The 26,461-nt window shown below is 39.7% G+C and overlaps 2 protein-coding genes across 2 annotated transcripts in view; one reads left to right on the plus strand and one right to left on the minus strand.

Moving 5' to 3' along the window:
- LOC139130482 (solute carrier family 13 member 1-like) overlaps positions 1 to 26,461 on the minus strand; it is a 308,042-nt gene that overhangs the window by 21,425 nt on the left and 260,156 nt on the right. The gene's annotated exons all lie outside the window — the stretch shown is intronic.
- LOC139131362 (insulin-like growth factor-binding protein complex acid labile subunit) lies at positions 714 to 4,996 on the plus strand. The gene is made up of 2 exons (XM_070697374.1): positions 714 to 935; positions 2,975 to 4,996. The coding sequence occupies exon 2, from the start codon at positions 2,979 to 2,981 to the stop codon at positions 4,386 to 4,388; it is 1,410 nt and encodes a 469-aa protein (XP_070553475.1). The 5' UTR covers positions 714 to 935; positions 2,975 to 2,978; the 3' UTR covers positions 4,389 to 4,996.

Raw genomic sequence — 26,461 nt, forward strand, 5'->3', positions numbered from 1 at the left:
GAGTTCGCGGAGAAAGACAAACCAACGTTAGAATAAGTATTGATCTAATTAAGTTATTTCTCAATTTTTTACATAAAACGCACCAGATTAAAGACACTGGGATGACTTAAGTTTTCTAAATAACAATGAACGGTTTTCAATCAATCGGGGATTCTTTGGAAACTCTGCAATCATATCAAGGAGATAGAAAGGGACCGACTCTTGTCCTTATCAACGAAATATTGAATATGAACAACTGGTGTCAATGGCCACGAGGATTGTCTTCACTAATTGACTGTTTGACAGTTGTTTGTGTTGAGAAAAATTAAAATGTCCCACAGGTCATTACTATCATAGACCCTAAGACACGTCTGCCGATTTGAACGATGGAATACTCTTACAACATATACGTGGAAATAATATGACCTGTCGATATTAGCTTGGATAACGGCTAAGTTGTACCGTAAGAAAATCAGCGGATATACAACACTGAGGTTCGGACGAACAATGGGGTCGACTCATCTCATGTACCTTTCCTATGCCTGGCAGAAGGAAGTTTCAGGCCAGTATAGCCTGTATTTTTAGTTGTACCACGACCATGGTTGTACATTTATCACCAAATTCTTGTAATCTTCTCGCGCAGCCTCAAATGAATCGTCTTCGCAATGACACTACTCAGTTGCGCATCCTCACGTGATGCATTGAACGATGGTTTCAATCATTGACTCATTGACTTTGTGGGCTTGGAGACTTTGTCGCGCTGGCTGCATTTGGCATCGCTTGACGGAAATTCATTTCGTCCATGCTGTAGAAGAGATCTGGTGCATGTGAAATTTCAAAGAGCTAGAGACATCCTGACAGCGACTAGTTCTACCGACACCTCTACGTTGATAAATTTTGTTCATTGAGAAGGCCACTACATTGTTGACGCTGTATATCTCAACAGTACACTACAGGTGAGCAAACATAACGGGTAGGTCCGCGCAATTTGACACAACGAAAGCCAGATACGGTATAATCGACATGTATGAAATACAAAGGAATTAAGTTGTAACATATCGAAGGGAACAGTACAACAGTTGACCAAGTTATTCGCAGGCAAGGATAACGCTTCAGGTTATTGGGCACGTTTGTTACTCTTTGTGTGTCGCCATAAAGAGGCAACCGTTTTGAACATGGCGACATATTAAATAGTTCACTAACACTGAACACCAATTATATATTCTATTCTGAAAGTAAACCGATTCATGGACTGATGAACAGCTGAATTCAAGTAAGACACAATTCGCTGTGATGTATCCGTGCATCCGATCACCTGAAAAAGTTGCATGGAACGTCCATTGGACGCTCTAAAATCTGTTAGGAACCACGAAATGTACTGAAGTCATTGTTTAAACAAGCGCGTTCATTGCGAGTACCATCTAACCCAAACTGACACTGACTACAGTGACCCAAGCTAAAATGCGTGTCGTACTGGTATCTTCACTTCTGAATAATGCTCCTTCGAGTTTACGTTTGACTTTGAACGTGTGATCGTCATTGGAAAAAAGAGTGCGGTCTTAATACCACTATTGCAGTGACTTTACGCTTAGACCCTCCGGTTTTAGGGTCTATGCTATCTATGCTTTACGTCACTGTAAACGCTGGTGACAAACAAACTGATATTTACAAAAGAATAAGTAATCTTTTATGCTATCAACAGGTTGAAAATTAATGGTACAAACATGGAAGTGTAAAACTAGAGTTAGTGGTTTAATGTTCAATCGCTACAGTATTAACAGATGATGTTCCCAAATATATTTCGCCTTGCAAAGACTTCATTTGGATAACCTCACAAAAAACAAGAAATTGCAAAATAACTGGACACCGTGTGGGCAGAAAATAGGTCAGTATTCAGGAAACGTAGGGAGAGGGCCAGGAGACCCCGTGCAGGGGTCATTTATTTACACAATGATAAGTCGATGTCACATCATTTCCAATTTATGTAAAATACACACAGGAAAAAAGGAATTGATACACATCATTATGTGCAAGGCTGTACCAGACATGCGTTCATGACGTAAATTAATTTGCCGGCGATATGAACGAGCAGGCATGAATCCGTCACAATTATGCTCGCATATACACAGATACCCATGCTCACATATACATTTTATATCATAATTACATTTACACGATCGGATACATGAAAACGTATACTTAAATATACATGCACATTTGCACATATACGTAGTATTACAGACAGACAGATAGACAGACCGACAGACAGACAGGCAGGCAGACACTGTAGTCAGACAGACTGACTTACACAGTACAGCCAAAACTGCCTCGCAAGATGCTTTTAAATAGTGCGCTGATTTAGCTTGCTTTTTTCTGATGTTCGTTATGCTTTCTGTAGATGTGTGCTTCGAAAACAAAGCGCAGATCTATATACAGTTAACTTACTGACAATCGTGACAATGGTACTGGAGATGATAATTTGACTTTACCGATAGTGTTGAATGCGCCCCAGGGACAGATATTCGGACTCAATTTTTTACAACACTTTTTCTGGTCTACCGCTTGCGGGGGATCATTTTGAAGCTCTTACAGTCAGATAAAGTTTTGATGGTCTTATTTTTTGTGAAACTTGAAAATTCAAATAGCTTCCCATATAGTCAACACGGGAAAGGCAGCCACTTTGAATTTTAAATATTGGTAATATTTTAATTGTTGGTGATTTGTTTTACTTGTACCAAATGTTGCACGTTGACTCGTGGTTCTTAGTTTTGAATTCGAAACGGACTAATTTGAAGTTTCCTTGACAAAATTAAGTCTTTCCTTTCTTGCCGCATACTATCTCAAGGTAGAAGATCGGTAATCAGATACTGTTTTAAAAGCCAAGACATTTCAGTCGATTTTATCAAAAACCATCTTCTTTAAAAAATAATTGAAAATCGGGCTTTACTCGATGAAGGACGCTCACAACTTCTTTCATTTCCGTTTTCCCCCACAGAATCATGAAATCGTGGTGCGGTCTGATTCTAATTTTGGTGAACTTCGTGATGCTTTGCAAGGGAGACGACCCGGCTTGTCCTGTGGGTTGTAACTGCAGCGTTCCATTGGTAGTAAACTGTTCATCGTCCGGCCTGACCAGTGTCCCAGAAGGCATTCCGCTTGACACCGAGACACTCTACCTGCAGGGCAACAAAATTACAAGATTGGAAGTGAACTCGTTTGCCAACATGACAAGCCTGATCACACTGCGTCTGGACTCAAATCTGATAAAAACCATCGACAACGGTGCTTTCAACGGAGCAGAATCAGTGGAAACTCTGAACCTAGCCAATAACAACTTGACCTCTCTCAATAGAGACATGTTCGATGGCCTCCTCGGGATCACATCTCTCGATGTGGCACATAACCTGTTATCTTCCATCGAGGATTTTGCCTTTGTCGACATGATTTTTTTAACGGAGCTACACCTTAACAACAATTCAATCGAACATATGACAGCGAACACTTTCAAAGGAATAGACAATCTTGAGGAATTACATCTGCAATATAACAAAATAAACGAGTTAAAGGAAAATACATTCAGCGATCTAAGAAATTTAACATCCCTTCGGTTGGACGTCAACAGCATCGCATCAATCGAGAAGAAAGCTTTCAGCGGACTGAACTCCCTAACTTTCTTGAAATTATCAAGCAACGACCTGACTCAGTTGAATGGCGATATGTTAGACGGCCTTTCATTCCTGAAGAGACTTGACATTGACAGAAATGTGATCTCTACCATTGCGGACGATACTTTCACTGCAACACCCGAGCTTATCGACCTTGGTTTGAATATCAATAACATGAGTGAGATCAGCTCGACATTTTGGACCGGACTGGGCAAGCTACAAGATCTGAACCTCCGCTATAATCGTTTACAAGAACTGAAAGTGGATTCTTTCAGAGGACTGACAAACATGGAACACTTGGAGCTGGATTCCAACAGAATTCAAAGCATAGAGAAAGGTGCTTTCAATGGACTCGACCATCTTATCTACCTCGAAATGTCCTTCAACACACTTACCAAGATAACAGCGGACATGCTGACTGGTCTGAGAAAGATAGACTACATCAATCTATCCGCCAATAACTTGTCCTCACTCCAAGAAAACCTGTTCACAGAATGCTGCATAAATATGACAAATCTGCTGATGTACTACAACCAGTTTGAAGTGCTCGACCCCGATTGGTTCATCGGTCTAGATCGTCTCAATAAAATCGATCTGGACACCAACAAGCTCCGCTCCATTCCCGGTGAGATTTTTGAGGTTCTCCCCAGCCTCAGCTACCTCATCTTGACCGGTAACCGCTCCACTGCGATTGCGATATGCTTGAATACAGGGCGTGGTCCGGGTGCAACAACGCTGGGATGAAGACCATGTGTTCCAGCCCGGACGAATATAAGGAGCGAGTCATTGAGGAGATACCGCTGCACGAGTTCAGCGACATTTGTATATCAAGCTGCGAGCCTGAGAAAGAGACCATCTCCACCCTGGCTTGGATCGGAATCGTTGTCGGTTGTTTCTTCGTTGGGGTCCTCGCGACGGTCGGTATTGGCCTATTTGCTCGCAGAAATCGGACCAAAGGCTATGCAGAACAGAGGAACGAAACTATCTAAACACCAGACGTAAATCTGTAAACAAGGGACAAATTGGTGATGTCCATTTTACCATTGATTGAAATAATTGATATGCGCAAACAAACATTACGTCAATGTAGAAGTGTTCATAAGATACATGTATTAAGCTTACTCGGAAAGCCAAGCTGTATAGTGATATGGAAAAAAAATCTTATTTAAGTTGAAACAAAGGTAAATTAAAAAACGCAATGTTTGGAAAAGTATCACCCATCACTTAACTTATCACTGCTAGAAGTATATAGAGTCGACTTTTGTTCAGTTATATAGTGCGAGTTACATGTAGTTATATTAAAAATTAATGTGTTTTTAATTTTTTTTCTTATCTCGTTTAAGGTTATTGCTGCTTTGCAAATTATGTTTTATTACTTTTGGCAAAGTTTTAAAAAAACAAACAAAAATAACGTTCTTGGTCAAATCAGTGATATAATTTACCATTCAAATTAAGTAGTAAGATTATATTGACCTCTAGGACAAAATAAGAATTTTTACACCATTTTATTCATTTATCTAAAGGGAGCGAAGGAAAATTTAACCATCCATGTAACTAAAGTGTGACCCTGACCTATATACGAACTCACTCACGCGCAACAGGGGTTTGACGCAGCAGTGCATTGTCCTGAACTAAGCGGGGAAATTCCCTGCTGAGTCACACACAACATGTTTATACATGTACGGGAAATTCCGTGTGAGTCATCACCATCAAACTAGCCTATATAAAGGACCCCGTTGTCAGTTGCGGAGTCTAGCTGATGTGAATTTTTTCTACTGCATGACTGAGGTCTGAACTCGGAGTTCCTATCGGTGCGAACTTGTTCACCTGATAGATAAAATTTTAGTAATTTCCTCTGAACTTAAAATGTGACGGAAGACCATTACTTCAAATAATATGAGACGTTTCAGATGAATGGTACTGATATCTAAAGTGTTCACTCTTTTATCTCTACGTACAAATGTAGTTCCTAAGTCGTTCTCTATTCTATTCCCACCAACAAAACATTCAATACTCATTTCCCCTCCCCGATCTTTATCAATACTTATGATAATATCACAAGTTGTTCTGTTATCTGTTTTCATAGCATAATATCCAACCAAATCGTCAAATTCATCTCCAGTAGCTAACTTTACACATCTAATGAGAACTGTACCATGTTGAAGTATTTTCATATTATCAGTCATCTGTTGATTTACTGTCTGTAAAGTTAATTCAGCTGCCTCATCGCCGTCACTTTTCAGACCCAGTTTCTTTAAAGTTGTGTCCCAAAATAATCTTACTGGAACTCCGCTAGCTGTATACGAGCAATAATTCTCCCCCTCGTTTATCCCCCTTCTTAGTGTATTATCTGCCTTCATTATTGTATTAAGAGGACTAATTTTAAGATGAATTGGTATACCAAGAAGTGCAATGTATGGATTGTAGGAGTAAGCCAACTACGAAAATCTAACAATTTATATTTGTTTACATTGCTATCAAAATAAATCACATTCGGAGTTCCTGGTGGTTCAGCAACACCACCTCCTAATTTCACTATCCAATATATCTAAGATGTTACGCGGCACATTATAAGGCATGAATTTCTGACTAGCCGAATCCCATGTCAGAGCAAAAGGAGTAGGATCATTCGAAGCCTTTGTGGCGTCAATTACAGTTTCATCAATGTCTTTAAGTTCGGAAAATTCTACAGCATGCTCGTGGGGTGGCGCCGCGGCATTGGCTAAAACGAAATATTTTTCGCGGTCCTTGTAACGAAGGACGTAATCCTTATTATGATTAGCAGCCATCTTAGTATTATTGTTAACTTTAACATCACTCAGATCTTCAAGCTCAAGATTTTGCATACGAATTGTACCTAGACCGAAGCCACTTGGATCAGACATGATTAACCTATATACAGTGAAAAATAAATAATACCTTGTAATATACAATACACAATCATGGCTTCAGCTATAGGAATGACAGTTCTCGGTGCTGTATTAAATGCAACGGCATTCACAGGAGGAAATATTATCGGACAAAAGCTTTCTGGGAATGGTGACGCTCTTATTGAAGAAAAGGTCCGACATGATAAAGCATTAGAAAAATTTGAACATGATCGCAACGTCTGGTCAGAAAAAAGATTACTACAGGCTGATTGGGAAAGAGAAAATCAAGCAAAGGACGCACATGCTGCGGCAGAATTAAGAGATACAGATGCAGAAATCCTTGAAGAAGCAGCGGCGCAAGCCAACTCTACGTCAGGCCGTTCCGAAGGAGCAGTTCAATTCTCAGATTATTATCAACCCAGTCCTGAGCAAAAGAAATATGAAATGATATATATTGCTGGAGGATTGGTCGTGGGATGGTTTATCTTCCGATAGGGTTACACCGGCCCCGCTTCGGGACTACAATAATTCAATACAAAAGCTAATTGGCCAGTTATTGAAATCGATCATGTTTCCATCCTGATCCGTTATCCAGATACGAATTGAATTCATGTAATCTCCCCCTTTTCTCAATGGCATAGAAATTGCTCCGTTTTTAAAATCGTAAGTAACCTTTTCACTTATTTCTCTCGTATCCCGGATGGGAAGTATTTGTAAACAGTTCGATACTTTCCCCTGTATGTATCCTCCGGAGGCACCCGAACCAAATGAAACATAATTTCCAGTAACATCGACTACATCTGAATGAACTATATATTTAGTGACTGTTAAGAAATCCACTTTCTTCGGACTCATAGTACTTTTTATAACTGGGTTGTTCTCAGGTTTATCTGAAAAGCCGACGACGTTGGCGAAGCTACCTGTGGCATTGAAATAGACTTTAATATCTTTAGCCAAAGTTAGATAAACATGGTTTGTCGGCAGATGTTTTTCAAAATTAATTTTTTGCTTCAACCCGATTGCTTTGTTTAACGTATCGATATTGTAGTTACCTGGACGTATTGATTTAGTCTTCTTCGGTTGGTCACCTTCTTGATATTTTATTACATTATTCGTCGATGTTATGTTATGCCATGAATTATATAGTCCGCACTCTAGCAGTCTTATCTTCGTAAACTGTGTCGTGTCAATGCAAGGGTAAAAATTAACAGTAACAGGTTCACCTGTTTTGCTTTCAATCCAAATTATCATTGTTGTGCGCTGTATATATTACTAAGTATAAATGTTCGATGAATATTATTATTACGAAGTATAAGGTTCAGCAGGAATAATATTTTTCTGTTCAAGGAGATCTTTGGTCGCAACCGCAGCAGCAGTCGCACCACCTAATTTTCCAATCGAGTCAAATTTGGTCGACTTGGATCGCCAACCTCTATTTTCAGAAATTTGCTGGAGATCATAAGATATCCCATCGCAAGTCCTGCGATTACAATACCATCGTACATTGTGTTTACAACTGTTTTAATATCCATGATTGCTGACTAGTTATAAAATAAAAATAAAAATAAAAAATATGGGGAGTTAATCCATCTCATACAATGTAGAGGAGCTGGGTCCTCCCTCCCCCTCCCCCTCCCCTGTCGGAACTGTTCCGGAGGGAGCCGCTACGTGCTCTGTTTTTTTCGCTTTCTGGGGAGGATCTTTCCGATCTGGACTCGATCGATTAACGGGACAAATATGCCGAGCACGCCCCCAATATAGTCCTAATGCAGTCAATGAAACTCCCACAATTCCTAAAACAAGATAACATTTATTATACCAGCGTGAATTATTATCACACTGTTCTTTCATTGTAGGCGGTAGGTCTGCTACCGCATCGCTATCCCCCTCCCCCTTCATTGCTTTTAGTTTCTTCTCCTTGTTTTGCCTGTTCCATTCCGCTAATTTCTTGCCCGCAGCAACTCTCCCTGGATGCTTCGTCGGTAACGAAATTTCTCTATGTTGCGCTGTGGCGTAGGGAAGGTCGTCCCTGACGTTTCCGTTTGCGGTGTGGGCTCCGTCGTCCCTGGCGGAAGCGTTTGCTGAGTCGGAACCGTTTGCGAAGTTGAATCCATTTATTTCAGGTACTATATTAAACCCGATTTTTTTAAAATTTAAATGTTTACCCGTAATTAAACCGGTGGAAATTAGAGCAATCAGGGGCCCCCATGTGTACCCTATCCATCCTGATAATCGTTTTATTTCACTGTTTAGAATAAAATCCTTTTTAAGATCAGTGGCATAGTTATCTCGATCATCGATTGGAACTACCTGACTTATTGCACGGGCTCCTAGATCTATGAAACTTTGAGTGATGGTATCACTTATAAGAGAACTGTATTTCGCTTGTACATTTTGAAGGCTTTAACCACCGTTTCATCTTTCCATTTTTCTACGTCAGCAACTGAAATCTCCTTACCAAAAAATAACTTACTTTGACCACTTGCGATGACACAGAGTATTTTTTCACGTTTAGTCTCTATTATGGATCGATATTGTCCGACGCTGCGGTTGGTCCTTCGGAATGCGCTGCCATATTTGCCGCTGCCGATGACTTTATTAAATTCTCCATTGTTTGCAGTATGTTATCTATTCTTAGTAAAAAATAAAAAATTCGTTTAAACCTGAATCCGAAATATAGTATTAACATGGTCTGGAATGTTAGTACGATTCCGAAGTATGGAAAATTCTCCTCCATTAAAAATCTATATGTATATAGAAACACGAATAATGAGTACAGACCTATTCCCAGTTGCTTTTCAATTGAATAAGACGAGCATACCAACAGTACAGCATGCTGATATTCCTACCAAACCGAATGGAGGAATAAAACCTATTCTCATGGACTTAGAAATATATGTAACGCCGACAGAAAAATTTACTTTTCATCCTCGGGATGTGTTCAAAGATAACGTAATCACTCATCGATCAGCTAAAGAAAGTAATGTCTGGCTGGGTGGCCCAAACATGAAATACTGGGACCAGCAATTAAATTTCGCCGTATGGTGCAGCACTACTGGTTGTGGTATATCATTCGCCCATCTCTTCGATAAGAAATTTCCTCCGCAAATACGATCATTCTGCCGTTTCCATGTATATTTTACAATACGTCGTATTCTTCATGAAATGGGCGTTGCACTTCCAGACGATACCCCCACCTTCAAAGCGGGCGACAATCCGTACAATCTCGTCCAATATGAACTTCTATGTACAGAATTTGGAAATATAAGTCCAACGAAGTCCGACTTTCGATATCGAAAAGGTCAAAATAAAGGTCTTGGTTATGGATATGAATATTACACTAATCGTGGCCCCGTTCGACAGCCAAAAGCGATATACAACGGTCGGGACTTTTTCCTCTCCGCCGACGGAGGCGTTTTCTATACACATACCATTTTTGGAAAGAAAAAAACATGTACTGTCCGACAAAGACCGACCGCACTACTATTTCTTCCGAAATGATGGATCGGAGGGACAATATAATAGTTTCATCCCTCTGACAGGAGACTCCGGACTAACAAAGGCCGGTCTCGCTCGCCTCAATGAAAGCCTTGAAGCCTATGTATATTGCATACTAGGCGCACAAGCAAATATTCGTAGTACCATAGTGGGCGATACTGGCAGTGCACAGCAAGTAAGAAAAGAATTCGGCGTTCTCCTCGAAGATGAAATTCGTAATACCGACAAAGTAATCAGTTATAGGCGATATCAAGACACAATAATGAATACTGGTGTCAAACTTGATATGGCAGTTTCACCCAATTTACTTCTCTTACCGTCTGAGATGGTCATTCTTTCGGGCCCGGCGATCTCAGGTTATAATAATGAATTGCAATACGCAACAGAATCTATGTCCTTCGGGGTGAACGGTGATATAAACACGGAAGTTCGAGAAAGTGCTATACATGAAATGGAAGGAGGGGAGGAGGGGGGGGATCCTGTTAAGTGGCAGGACGAGCCCGAAGGAGCGACTGATACGAGTCGGGGGGCGTCCCCTCCCATCCCACCGACTTCGGAACGGGAACGGGCAGCATCTGCAGACCCTATTCACGAATTCGGCAAAATTGGTTTGTTATCTTTAGCAATATTCATTACATTTATGTACAGTATATAGATCCAGAGGAAATGTCAATATACGCTACCCCGCCATTCAACATGATTATAAATGGACCGACAGATTCTGGCAAAACAGAATTTGTAATGGATCTCCTCACTGGTCCGTACTTAAGGAAATTCGAATATATAGTTTTCATTTGCCCAACATTCATGATTAATAAAACGTATATAAAAGATTCATTTTCGCCGATGACAACGTATTCGTGTTTCCGGTCGAACCCGATGCTGTGAATGATACACTAATCTACGTACGGGACGAATGGGCCAGCACGAACACTTAATAGTACTCGACGACTGCGCCTGGTCCAAAGATATGAAGAAGCGCAGTGATGTTTTAGTCCAACTTGGTTTCAGCGCAAGACACTACGGACTATCTGTCTGGGTTCTGACTCAGCAATATACTAGTATTAGTAAACCATTCAGGGCAAACATAAAGATGTTAGTACTATTTTACACACCGAACAAGATAGAAAACACAACTATTATAAAAGAACATGGAATGGAGATGTCAGAACGGGATGCCGTGGACCTAATCAAGCAATTGAAAAGGATACAATTCAGTAAACTAGTATTTAATTTTCAGCATCCGTACGGCATAAAATTTTTCGTATAATATAGCAATTATGGAAGCTGAAGCCGAAGGTACTCTTAGAGAATTATATTACAACCCGAAAACTGGTTTTGGAGGTGTACAAAAATTATATGACGCAGCACGCTCCAGCGGACTGAAAGTGACCAAGAAAGAGGTGCAGGAGTGGTTAAAAACTCAGCTAACTTATAATCTACATAAACCGGTACCTCGTTCTCATGCTACGGGCGGCCGGCGCGTTTTTGTAACATCGATAGACTCTCAATGGCAAGCGGATCTCGTGGAATTCCCTCCCCCATTCGCAAAAGAGAATCGTAACATTCGATACATGCTAACAGTAATCGATGTGCTAAGCAAATATGCATGGGCCAGGCCGATACAGTCAAAAACGGCGGATGATACGTTGCAGGCGCTACAAGACGTGATTAAGAAATCCGGGAGAAGGCCCGACAAACTTCAGACAGATGAGGGGCGGGAATTTACTAACCGAAAAATGCAGGGGTGGCTCCAGGAGTCAGGCATTCATTGGTTTCACACCTACAGTGACAAAAAAGCTAGCGTCGTTGAACGTTTTAATCGGACCCTCAAGACGATGATGTGGAAATACTTTACATACAGACAGACACGTGAATGGCTTTCTATTCTACCACAACTTCTCGAGAATTACAATAACACCGTTCACGGAAGTATCAAAATGAAACCCAGGACGTAACAGAGGAGAACGATTGGCAGGCATTTTATACACTATTCGGTCCTGAGTTGGCAGCCGGGGAGCTGACCCTGAATTCAAGCCGGAGAACGAGTCCGAATTACAAAATACAAGACCACTTTTAAGAAAGGGTATTTACCAAATTGGACAGAGGAGATTTTCGTAGTTTCAAAAGTTGTGTACGCAGCTGGCTTGGGAACGCCGCCAGTTTACAAAATAAAAGATCTGAATGGAGAGGAAATACTCGGCACTTTCTATTCTGATGAACTTCAGAGCGCCCTTTCGGACGAGCTGTACAGAGTAGAACGAATTTTGAAGACGAAAAAAATAGAGGAAAGAAATATTATCTGATAAAATGGAAAGGTTATCCAGAAAGTTTCAATAGTTGGGAGCCGGAGGAAAATGTTATTAGAACTTCGTAAGTTCCTGTGCTGGTACTACGTAAGTACTTCGTAAGTTCCTGTCCATGGTACTTGTCAAGTACTACGTAAGTACTAACGTAAGTATTTACGAAAGTTATTCAATAAGTACCATGGAAAAAGTCTTAATTTCTTGAAAGCCGAAAGTGTCAGTTTACCACCCCACTTCCACCCCCCACCTGGCCAAGTATTTATCATGTACTGTCGTAAGTAATGTTCACTTACTGCATCTTTTTCGGCAGTATGTGGATGAGGTGGTACTCTCAGTTCCTGAACATATTAAGTTTGCAAGATCTTCAAAACGACTTCTCATGTTACCACAGTCCGTTCTTTCGAGTCCCCCTTGTTCAGCTTTATCGATAAGTTCTGGTTGAAGTATAATGTACACAACTGACATGAGCCATAGACAAGTAACTTCAAAGTCCCCCCTTTTCATAATGTCAAGTGCTCGTAGGTCAAACGAAGCATTATAAGCACACACAGATTCACAAGCGTTAAGAAGTTTGTGTAGGTTCTTAGTGAGACTCGAGGTTGTTCTAGTTGTTCTTGACCAGGTGGGAAGTACGCTTTTTCAAGTTCCTCCTCCTTGAAACCGTCTATTAAAAATCCTTGGCTGCCGCCGCTCCATGCAATTCCAAAGTCAAAAGCTCGTGGATATTCTACTGGCCGACTGTCTCAGTATCAATTGTTGGATTAAGTATATTCTTGAGAACGAGGGGGGTAGAGCGTGATGAATTACCAAACATGGAAGCCTATAGTCGTGGCAAATTTCTAAGAAAGTCTGTTTGAACTTGTTGTGAATCTCTTCTAGTTCTTTTAAGGCGGTTATTTCATATTGTCTGGCTCGAGTCAACACATTCCGCCTGCAATAATCCCAAGGCATATCTTGAATATGATAATGAAACTGGGTAAATGGTCAAATGCTCTAGAAACAATCTTTTTTTCTTCCGTTGCCACGGAAACGCCCCGGATTCGAGAAAAAGTCAGATGTTGAATTATGGAAGAGTCACAAATAATGTAGTGTTCTGAAGGGGGCCCCCCTCCCTCACCCAAGCCTGATATTGTAAATTAAGAGTATGTTCTATAAACTGTTTCTGAAAATCAGCAATCGAAACGTGGGTGACACGCCCATTATAAAAGTCGGCAATGTTGCTGGAAAAACTAGTGTCAAATTCTGGTACGTGAGTCATCGTAGCAACTCCCTCTTCTTTCAAATTTATTGCATCGTAACTCTTACCACTTCCAGTTGGTCCATTTATGAATATGTATGACATTTTGGGGATACTATATCATAGAAAAAATTTTTTAAATTATTTTTATTAAGATATATACGATAATACAATGACAATCCTTTCTATTTCAGATGCAATAAAAATACTTGAAACCGGAGAAAACATCAAAATTGATGATGGAGGCAAATTAGTATTTGGTGAATATGTAGATCCTTTCATATACGTAGACAGTGAGCTAGAAGTAGTTTTCAACATCGGACCTAAGTACGGTTCTAGAGATCCTGCTACATGCGATGGGGTGTGTGTCCGTTGGCAACCGAGTCTTCAAAAGTTTACCGATTTAATAATATTCCGTACCCTAGGTGAAAGTTTCGATGCATCTACTGCTAAAAGTTATGCTGCAAGCCTGGCCGCTCACTCCAAGAATACTATCGGAACCGTCACCGAAGGGAATCCTATCGGAACGACCTGCAGATTTTACAATCCATCTAAAGTGTATCAGAAACGAGGGAGCGGGGCGCAGCCAGTTGCGTATTTTAAATTTCAGTTTAAAAGAGGGGGAAACACTTCCGATTTCGCTACATGTATTGATATGGTTCAAGAAATTGACTGTGCTTTTAAAGCAGTGAGCCCATTGCCAGTCCGAGAAAATCCTGCTATTGTACCTCGTAATATCCGGAAAGGTAGTAAGATAGAATTCTTAGCATTTAAACCGCGATTAAATAAACGTGCTCTTTCTTTCACTGTTGAGAGGTTATTTTGTGCTGCGCCTAATAAACCAGAAATTCAAGATGCGGAAGAACTAGTCGACTTAGAAAGATTAGGTGAGATATATAAACAAATAAATGCTGACAAAAATATTATAGTGGATTTTGATGAATTAGAATAGATATTTCTTTTAAGAAAATTTTTATGATATATATAGGACAGTACAATGGATCCAATCGTGAATGAATATAAGATAAACCAATTGGTCGATATACTTGACCTCGATTTAAATAGAGGGCTAGACACTCAGAATTATCTGTATACCATGACTCACACAGATTTAACAGATTCTTCAGGTAAAGGTTTTACTCTAGAAAATCCCTTCGGTAAAAAACCATGGATAGATTTCAATGATCTTAGAGAAGAATTGGTGAAGAAATGGGAGAAGGTGCCGCCGCAGTTTATTCCAAGGAGACTTACTGTGCATTACAGCATAAAAAAACGTCGCTTACGGAGAGCATTCAAGATGTAGTTATAGAAAAAGATTTTCCTACGAAGTCAAGCGAGTCGAGGATATCGCGCAGATTGATATCGAAGGTATGGCCAAAGAAAGAAAGATGTACCGTGTTTTTACAGAAATGGAAGTCAAATTCAAAAATCCAAAAGATCAAAGTGTGCAAAATCGTACACACTATGTTAACTATAAGGGGGTATATACACAAAAGATAAGGGAGGGGCGCAGTGAAAGAACAATTAGTAAAAGACTACAAAGAATGGCTTGATAAAACTGAAGCTGTTGAGGGCTCTGGTCTAGTTCTCGAGGAGATACTTAATTTTAAAGTAAGACTGGTAGAATTACTACTTGGGGCTGGCCCCGGCCCCCAACTGCCGGAATGGTTGAAAAATAAGAAATGTGTGAGCGATCTGGTCCTACTCAGAGGCGCCGAGGACTGCTTCCAGTATGCCGTCGTAGCAAGTTTAAAGTTAGCCGACCCCGAGTTTCGTAAAAAGAAGGCTGGTAATACCAGAAAAAATTGGAATACGTACTCTCCATTTATAGCCGATTACTGTTGGGACGGCATTCCATTTCCAACACCCGCCGATGATACTATTTTCGAGCGTTTTGAGCGACAAAAATCCGAGCATCAGACTCAAAGTATTTCAGATCTACGAGAATGATCCCGATCCGTCCGGCATAACTGTGTTTTACGGAGCCCCTAACAGAACCCCTCACGGAACGTTCCGATAGGGGAAGGTGGAACGGTGCAGACAGCGAAGATTTTACTTATAGTCGGCGCCGATGGCAACCCTTCGAGTCACTATGTGCCAATTACTGCGGAAAATCGCCTTCTTAATTCTAATAATAATCGTAAGAATGTGCACAGACGGAAGTGTATTTGTACGGTTTGTGGAAAAGGATTTGCGTCAACAGGAGAGTTGGAAGAACATGAGAATTATTGTGGAACAGACACTGCCCAGCCAGGTTTTCCTAAGGAAGTATGCAATTCGAAGGACATCGGAAGAAGGTCCCGCCCCCTACGTCGTCTATGCAGATACTGAGGCAATTATTGAGAAGGGGACCGGTCGACATATTCCAATTTGTCTTTCGTATGTTATGGTGGAACGGTGGGGCTCCTTCGGAACGAGGCCACCCACTGTTTACGGTAAAAGAACATTCACGGGGCTCTCCTGTGTTACAGACTTTCTGAAGGATATGAAAGAACGGGCTGAGAATTATTCGAAATCGTATTATTTGAAAATAAAACCAATGAAAGATCCTTCTAATTACGGCAATCCAGTCTGTATTGCATGTGGAGAGCCGGCAGGATACCGAGACGGTGATGATACTTTTTATTGTGAAAAGTGCCGCCCGTTGAGAACCATTCCTATCTACTTTCACAACCTCAAGGGATACGATGGTTCTTTTATTTTGAAAGAATTACATGAAATCGACGCCGGAGGGGGACCAGAGCCTAAAATCATAGCTAAGACGGGCAATGGTGGAATTATGGGTCCTCTCGAAACATTTATTTTTCACGCCTCAATTTTTGTCGATGGGGAGATGGAGATAAAGAGACGCCACTTTTCTATAAAGTTTATGGACAGTGCTCAGCTGATGATGGGGTCATTGGCGAAGTTGGCAAAAACTGTGCCGGAGCCCCACGGGTGGACGGCGGCGCCACTTTCGTACCCGGACATTCAAAGAGCGAAAGGTTTCTTCCCCTACGAATATTTAGATTCTCCAGAGCGATTGGAAGAAGAGGAGCTACCAACGAGGACACAAATTTTATAGCGAATTGACGGAAGAGGGGATTTCAGAATCTGATTATGAGCATGCATTGAAGGTGTGGGATGAAGTGGGATGTAAGACGATTAAAGATTATATGGAATTCTATTGTGAGACTGACGTTCTACTTCTTGCAAATATATTCGAAAATTTCCGTGACACATGTTTAGAAGCATATAAGTTAGATCCGGCCCATTACATGTCGGCGCCCGGCTTGACATGGGATGCTATGTTACTTTATACAGGTAATAAGTTTGAGCTCATTCAAGATGCTGAGCAGATGAATTTCGTACAGAGGGGAATTAGAGGCGGTATCAGCCAGTGTAATATTCATTACTTACAGACAAATCATCCTGCTTACGCCGCCGCTGGCGGGAACTGGGATCCGGAGAAACCGTTAACCGAAATAAAATATCTCGATGCTAATAATCTTTACGGATGGGCAATGAGTCAGGATATGCCCACGGGCGGACTTCATTGGATGACGAAGGAAGAATTGTTAGAATGGTCTGCTCAGAATGACGGAGCAGGATTTGATTGGGGACCCGGCGCCACCTTTCCACCAAGTTTTCTAGAAGTAGACTTAGAATATCCAGTCGAATTACATGAAGAACACAGCGATTTGCCATTAGCACCGCATCACTATGAATTTCCGAGGCAGGGCACTCGACTGATTACAAGTGTGATTGGATAGAGAGAGATACGTCTTACACTACAAGTTGCTGGAATTCTATCTTCGGATGGGAATGCGATTGAAAAAGATTTATCGGGTGCTTGCCTTCGAAGAGAGGGCGTGTCTCAAACAATATATTGCCTTTATACTGAAATGAGGACAAAGGGAAAGACAGATTTTGAAAAGAATTTCTATAAGTTGATGAATAACGCGATGTTCGGCAAGACAATAGAAGACGTTCGAAAGTCAGAGATTTTAGATTTGTTTCGGTAGGAACGGTTCCGGTCATAAAAAGATTCAGAAGTATAATCCAAAGTTGAAACATATAACTACCATAACTTCCGAAGAGGATGGAGACTCCTGCGACAGTGCTCTCCTGGAACTAAAAGGGATAAATATGAATATAAAAGCCAGTTTTCATTGGCGCGGCGTGCTTGAACTTTCTAAGCTGCTAATGTATGAGACGCATTACAATTACTTTCGAAAACAGTTCCCTGAATACGATTAGCCTACATGGATACTGACAGTTTTGTTTACAGTGTACCGATCCCGGACCCGGACGTAACTTTCAATGATATAGTCCGAGAAGATGTTGAAAAGAATGGTAAGGAGTCGGTGTACGATACTAGTGGGATGAGTGGACCCAACTTTCCGAAGATTAATAAAAAAGTGATAGGTAAATTTAAAGATGAGTTGAATGGTGAACCTATTCTTGATTTTGTCGGCATACGCTCGAAAGTGTATGCTTTTCGAACTCCAACTTCGGAGACGAAAAAAAATAAAGGGGTGAAAGATGTTTGTGTTAGAAAACATTTGAACTTTGAAGATTATAAAGATCTGTTTGAAACTGGGAAGAAGCCGGAGCCGGCACAGTTTGTACAGTTTGTACGGAAAAAGGCTGGAGAAATCCGTAGTGAAAAGCGTAGTAAAATCATGATGGCGCCAATGATATCAAACGTGTGCAGTTATACAATCCAGACACGGGCGAATGGTTGGCAGAAACATGGCCGATAGGACGGACGACGGGTCATGGTTAAAATTGTAAAGACATTAATCTACTATTTTCAATAGAGACCAGGGCATCACTGATACATAAATGTGGGCAAATATATTATCATTGTGAGCGTCATCGCCACCCCACGCGGTATCTTTCTTCAGGATCTCAAGTTGAATTCCGTCCTTTGTGTTCATTACTTTTAAACCATTTCCATGAAACTCAATATCTTTAAAGCTACGCAGATCGATAAACAGACAGAATTTATTCTTCAAATAATCGGCCTCATCTATATCAATTTCACACCAATCTTTATCTTCAGCAAAATACCGTCGCACCTCTCGCCAAATTGTCTTGGTATCATCTTCTGAGCGTACACTTTATTTGCAATGCCTTCGATTGATACAGACACAGATTCAATGGATGGGTTAAAGAAAAGTTCACTGTTCAGTTCTGTCTGATTCTGATTTTTAGTGAAGAGTATAGCGATACCTCTAATGCTACGTCGTGGTACATTTATATTTTCATTGATAACCGTGTCCGATTCTTTGAATGGGATTGTTCTAAAATAATGTATATGCTCGTAAAGGTAACTTTTCCACCGTTGTAATAACCAGCAGTTGACCTCGCGAGATCGAGGTCAGAATTGTCTCGTATTCCATTTGAATGTTTTTAATTTATAATTGGTTGTAACAACCTGATTACTGACAAGTAATTGGGGGGCGGGTGCCAACGTAATTTCCCATTCAATATGACTCCCTAACGCTTTTGGATATGCAACTCCATTCAATATGACTCCCTAACGCTTTTGGATATGCAACTCCATGACCTGTTATGAGGGGATGAGTGAGACGAATAGCATATTTTGTTTTATATGTGTCGAAAAGTAACTTATCGCCCACGACGTTTGATCTGCATCGGTCGAACCGCTTCTTAATTTTCTTAGATTTTCGTTCTGAATTCCGTACAGTGTCATGTTCGTTCTCTCCTTTTTATGTTTGAAGAGATCACGATAGCATTCAATAAGTTATATTTACTCAAATCGGAAAGTGTCTGACCCTCAAATGTGAGTTTCATACGCTCCACCAAATTTTTTGCAACATTTTGTACTACTCGGTTATATTCATCTCCCATTACTTCGAGATCAAAAACCAGGTCGAAAGTATCTGGAACTAAGAGTACTCCGCTTTCTAACTTCGGACATCGTATGATAAGTGTCTGGCCTGGATCTGCCTCACTTGGATTATGAGCAATCACGTGATGAGTTCTTTCTGACTTCGTTCCATTCGGTATTCGGTTGGTGAAAGTCGGTGATAATGTTCTATCGTACCCCATTTTTCGTGTAATGTATATAGTAGAAGAAAAAAAAGAAAATAAATCACATCTTACGTTTCACTTCGTGTATATAATGACTTAGAAGAAAAATCACATCTTTACGTAAATATTTCCGTCTGCCTGAAAGATAAATCGATTGCCTGTGTCGCGAATCAATCGAAGAACCCAATATTCTTGGAGATGATGAGCCTCTTGGTCATCCTCAGTATCCTGGAATACAGCTATGAATTCTAGTCGCTTAAAGAAGTTAGTCTTCTGACATTCCTTCACGAAGCTAATATGTTATGATATAGATTATCATCTTTGAGTCGGACACCTGGATTTGCTCGAAGTATATGTCGATTTACTCGTCGGAGTTTGCACCATTCCAATTCGACAGAGAAACCAAACAGGTCTTTATTTTAGAAAGAAACTTTGCAATATTCTTTTCACCAAACATGTCGATGCCGTAGGGGTGTCATATATTAATACATAATTTTATTTATAATGACTAATGTTAAACCAGTAAAAAATCTCCATTGCTGTTCTCCAAAAAACCCAACCCCCGATCCTGTTTTTTTTAATAGAAAACTGAGGAGGGAACCAATTAACCTGGTATTGCAGCAGCACTTTTTGCGGCCATGTTTTTAACCCTTCACCAAATTGCTTTACATTTTCTTTCGTTTTTGTTTATTCTTGGGGGGACCCGAACCAGACCCGCCAGTTCCTGCTCCTGCTCCCCCTCCTCCCCTCCTCCTCTAGTTACAGCCAGGGCAATTGTTGATATTGTCATTCCAAGGGCAGTCAGTATTGCAGCGATTGTAATACCATTTCGTTTAAATAACTCTGTCAGCTTCAGTCTCAGTGATAATTCTGGATCAGAAATTACATCACGAAGAGAGACCTAGTCGTAGCCAGACTTTCACGTGCCTCACTGATCTTACCATGTTCGTATTCAATTCGATTGTCAACTTAGCTTCTCTTGTTATGAGTTCAGCTAGTAGTTTCTCGGCTTTTTTTTTCCTTGGGTGCTCGTTTCAGGATCCTTTAACTGTTTTTCAACTTCTCTTTTCTCTAGCCTTATTTTAACTTTTTCGTTGTAAGGTCGCTAATACGCATATTCGCAATCCTCAATTCATCATTAATAGCTCTATATTCAGGGTTTCATTATTCCATTTTTCGATTTTATTTTCGATAGTACGTATTTCATCGGCATTATCGCTAAAATTTACTCGTAAATCTGTTATTCTATCTCTGAGACGTCCAATGTCGTAGGGTTTCAGTCTATCGGCCGGCCTTTTCAATAACATTTTTGTTCATTATCAGTCAATTCTGTTACAAAATCTGTATCTATTCCTAATATATCTTTTTTAAATTCTGCAGCTCCCTTACCTTTTATTGAGGAGATCATTAAATACCTATTTCCTTTATTTGATGTCAGCCTAGCGTCTCGATAATACAGCTCTCCATCCCTAATACTAGTATTCGTATGCATTAATTCTCGTTTATGCGCATCAGTAATCCTATTACTATCTAAGTATTGGTTAGCCGTTATATCTGTAAGTTCTTCTCTCTGTCTAAACAACGACTCACCTGCGGGTCTGTCGCTTGAGCCGGCCTGGAAAGGCTCGGCTTCTGCAAGGGTATTATCGCCGATAAAAGATGTTTCAGCAGTAGCATCATCGTCATTCAAATTGTATTAACGAAATCCTGGAATGGTATATCTTCTCCTCCTTCTGCCATATTGTATTTCTATATTACTACAATTATTTTTTATCCCCCCTTACATATACAGTAAAAATGCACATCTCAGTTGTTGAAAGCGTTGAACAATTGGCTGATTACATAGAAAGAACAAGTGCTGCATATCGACGAAGTTATAAATTAATGGGTCGAATTGATATGGCTCTTAATATTACTAAGGGAATTCTTGTAAGTTCTGCTGTAATAGCAGCAATTCCAACAGTTCCGGTACTGTTAGCCTTAACTCCTATACCAGGTGTTGTTATTGATGTGATACAAGGGAAAACTGGTGTAGCAAAGAGACGAGAGAAATATAAACATTATTATGTTCAATATAAACAGCTGCTTACACAAATACAAGAAAAAGGTGCAACAACAGAGGCTCCGGGGTCAGAACTTATTCAGGACATATTTCATCAGGCGCTAGAAATACAAAAACAAGAAGGATTTAGTCCGCCGCTGGAGCGATATCTACGATATTATGGATTGAATGGATATGAAATTTAGTTCGTACCGATAGGAACTCTCGTGTTCAACATCAGCTAGACTCCGCAACTGACTGACAACGGGGCTCCTTTATATAGGCTAGTTTGATGGTGATGACTCACACGGAATTTCCCGTACATGTATAAACATGTTGTGTGTGACTCAGCAGGGAATTTCCCCGCTTAGTTCAGGACAATGCACTGCTGCGTCAAACCCTGTTGCGCGTGCGTGAGTTCATATATAGGTCAGGGTCACACTTTAGTTACATGGATGGTTAAATTTTCCTTCGCTCCCTTTAGATAAATGAATAAAATGGTGTAAAAATTCTTATTTTGTCCTAGAGGTCAATATAATCTTACTACTAAATTAATCCAACAAAATTTTGTTTCTCATGCTTGCTCTGTACAAAAAGTGTGGCGAAGCGGTTTTTCTCTTTTTTTTTTGCTGTTTTTTTTTTTTCTATTTTTATTTATTTGTCAATAGAAAAGAGACGTTTGATTTCAACCGTTTTTCTGATAGGCGGAAAGATGATAACCCCAACAATCGAATTCGTATAAAGTTACATATATCAAAGTATACAGATGTCCTCGTGGGAGATTACAGTGCTCGATGCTAAAAGCAGAACGTTCTAAATAATAACAATTATTTCCAGTACAAAGTAATAATATCTGTTACTTAAGTTTCATGCATCCTGCCATCTTCAGACAGATGTACAAGGATTATTGGCTCTACACTCTCATTTATATGGCTGGGACGTACCATTATATTTCTAGGTGGTGTTAAAATTTGATAAATAATATTTGTTTTGGTAGCCACATTTTTATTCATATATATATACCTATCTGACGATCGCGTGTATGCGTGAAACTCGAGTAATAGGTACCAAACATACTTGATGTGTTCTCATATTTATTGTAATATTGCTCTGCATCCCTGCATCGAGCACTTTACCCCTCTGAGAAGATACAAACAAGTTTTGGTGTGTGTATATATATATATATATATATATATATATATTATATATATATATATATATATATATATTAAACCGATTCGGTTCGTTTATTTGTTTATATGTATGAACGTTCGTTCCGAATAATCACCGAACTAGCACAAACTGGATTCACAGTCTAAATACGTTGTTGTTGTTTTCCATTAAATAGAAAATTAAAGACAGATTCAGACACTGTCAACCGTGGACATTTATTTGTGTGAGGCGTTTGGAGAGAGAGTGCAGGTAGGGGCGTATGAATGTATGTGAGTGCCCCTGGTTTGTTGAGAGAGAGAGAGAGAGAGAGAGAGAGAGAGAGAGAGAGAGAGAGGTCAACATCGTTATGTTTATTTGAGGGTCTATGGTATTCCTCGTTCTGCCTTCAAAAAGTTATGTTACCTTGTACCTTATCAAGACTACGATGCAAGGAACATGAGTAAGAGACTTGAGAATATCCGATCATTTACATCATGTAGGCAAACCATAGATGATCAACGACCGCATCACACTATAACGTAACTCGACATTACATTATGTTGTCCTCATTAGCAAACATATATAGTTGTGTGTTTGTTCAATGTTGCACATGCGATCATAAGATTACACATTTTTAATATAATTGCAAGTACTCTCAAAAACATTTCCCCGAGAGGAAATGGAAACCAGTATTCAAATTCTTGAGGCATTTTGTTTACACTGCTTTGTGTTTTCCTGGACTGAAAATCGTGAACAATGTATTGGAGTTTTCGATATGTGCTCGATACATTGGCCATGGCAGTAATGCTGTCATTAGCTGTCGAGGCACATCAAAGGTCTTTTTAGTTTCCATTCTTCGTTGTAGAAATACCAGACTTAATCGAAAAATTTCTTGGCATTGTGTCTCTAAAATCTTCTCACTATAGACGAATCTTTAATTTCCACATAAAAAATATTTCAGTAGCCTATGTTAGCCCACAGGTGCCTGGGTTGCCGGCGTACATGCATAGAGAGAGATGGGATGTACACCGGCAACCCAGGCACCTGTGTGTTAGCCTATCGTCACATTAAAATGTGGAAATCTGGAAGCAGAATACTTCGACGAAGTAGCCGTTCAAACAGCTCGATCATAGACGCGATGCAAACACTTGCACACATCTTGTAAAGTACCGATCGTAAATATCGGTTTTAAATCAAAATTCTGGCATTTCTTAGGAAAACCTTTTAAATAAGCGGCATGTGTTTATATTTATCAACACAAATTAATGTATACCTTACTTCGAAAATGCACAGAATGATATACAACACAGAGTTGGACATGCAAAATGAAACTCACACACACACACACACACACACTCTCTCTCTCTCTCTCTCTCTCTCTCTCTCTCTCTCTCTCAATTTCCGTTGCCGGAGTTAACAATATTGGTTAATCTGAATAATATCTTCTTCAAAAGAAGGCGTAGCAGCTGAGTAAACTCTGATTACACCGTCTTTGTTACAAATTAATTGATGATGTTTGTCGCTAAATGGTATGAAACTTAGATAATAATGTTAACTACAGTGTTATGAGTAAGACCAGTGTGGTGTGCTGTTTACGATAAGGTTCCAATGATCGATAGAGAGCGCTCTAACCATTATATTTACGATAGCGTCAAGGATGCTGTTCCAGTGTAAACCGTTGACCTCAGACAAAAGTTCCGCACTTACGTGGTAGGCCATAGAATGAGTGGAATCACGGTGTTTGCGTGATCAGCGCGTTTCCATGAAAGTGTATTTATCATTTTGAGTTATATGCAGGAAGACTGATTTGCGGTGACGAGGCAAGCCAAGGAAATTTTGTTGGCTTCACGTGTTGTGACAGAAACTGAAAATGGTAAGTTATCTTTCTACCTGAGTTTGATTTGTAATGGTCTTTAAGGGAACGTTACTGACTGTTAGCGTACCGTAATCTGCGTTAATCTGCGTTAATACAGCAGCAATGTTCACTTCGAAGGTATGCGTAATTGGAAATAATGTTCAACACGATTGGAACTATTTTGGGAAAATTGGATAAGAGTAATTATTAGGAAAATGCAACGAAATCGAAATTTTTACAGCCGAAATTTTACAAAATGATAGAATAGTGTAAAATTTGAAATATTGTTCTCATCGAACAAAACAACGAAAACACAATGATTATTGCATACCTCTTTCATCGGATTCATTTTTATGAAAACATGTTGATTTTTGTGTAAATGTACCGAAGAAACGAGACAAAATGCTTAAAATTTCTCGAATTGACGACTTTTGAGTCAGGGCACTTTTGAAATGCCCCTGACTTTTTCGTGAATTTAAGGCTTCATAAACATTAAATTGAGTCAGGGCACATTTTATTGACCCTGACTGACTTACCTGTAAATCAATCAAAAGACTTCATTTTGGTCGAGGCAAAGTGACAAACTGAGATTAGTACTAGTGTTTTAGAAATGAAGAAACCATAGACAAGCTCACACATTTTCATTCAAATATAAATATTGTTCATATGTTTTGAAAAATATTGCATTAGATACTATCATGCGCTGATTCTTACCCATAACATTTTAACAGCATCATAAATTTTGAATAAAATTTTAAAGATGATAAGCAAATATGGGGTAATATTAGACAAATTTCTAAAATTCTTGAGAAATTGCGCCTATCCAATTATCCCAAATTAGTTCCAATCGTGTTGTTCGTTAATTTACCATCAGCCGCTCCGATTTTACACGCGCATTCTGCCACCCCCCTTACATTGCCAGATCTGAAAATGCAGTTTAGTCAGGGTGGCAATCAGTTCTTGTTGAGAGGAATTCACTTTTACTACAGTTTGACATTCAAAACGTCAAACGTATTTAAGTCGTTGCGGTCTTTGTGATTTGATGATATGATAAACGTAACGATACGGGGAGGTTTGACTACGTACAGGTAGTTGAAAATGGTGCTTGTATGTTGCGATCTATTTCGTCTTAGACATGGAAAAAATATTATATCATCGTTGACGATACTATCCCACCCACACTAAGCTTCGAAATTCTAGTAAAAAGAAACTTGAGTCGATCAGGAGTACGTGATAGGGATTTTTGGTGTCAGCAACGGCGCTCCCAATGCGTCTATTTTATAACAGTGGGACACTTCGTTCAGTTTAAGCGATACAAGGCAATGCCAGGTACGGCAGTATGTTTGAACATCAATAAAAGTTGGCACTTGACGAGTTTTTTCGTCGGTAATACGAGGTTAAGGACAATAAAACATAAAAAATCAACATGACCTTACTTTGCTATTTATAGGTGTCAAGTATCTGGCTTTCTGTTGGTATTTCGTTACAATTAAAAGGGTAATATTTTTTGAAACCGTAATTTAACAAGCGGCCGATAGAGACCCACTGTGTCACATAGAGAATAGCTGTTTGTCACATATGTGTTGATGAAGAACGTGGAAATCTTTGATAGCCCATTTCAGGACTGTCTGGCCAAATATGGCAAAAACAGTCACAAAAATACACAATAGAAGATTTCATCATAGTTTGAACATATAATCACATTAAGACCATCCCTCGGTACACTTATACCAAATTTCAAAGCTATCAGACAAGTACTTTTTGAGGAACACATTTTTGACCAAAAATGTCACAAATTACCTCAAAAATAAAAAAA

The sequence above is a fragment of the Ptychodera flava genome, chromosome 4 (assembly GCF_041260155.1).
Source record: "Ptychodera flava strain L36383 chromosome 4, AS_Pfla_20210202, whole genome shotgun sequence".
NCBI classification, from domain to species: domain Eukaryota; kingdom Metazoa; phylum Hemichordata; class Enteropneusta; family Ptychoderidae; genus Ptychodera; species Ptychodera flava.

Excerpts from the sequence above, each read along its gene's own strand:
- LOC139131362 (XM_070697374.1), top strand. The coding sequence starts at position 2,979 with ATGAAATCGTGGTGCGGTCTGATTCTAATTTTGGTGAACTTCGTGATG.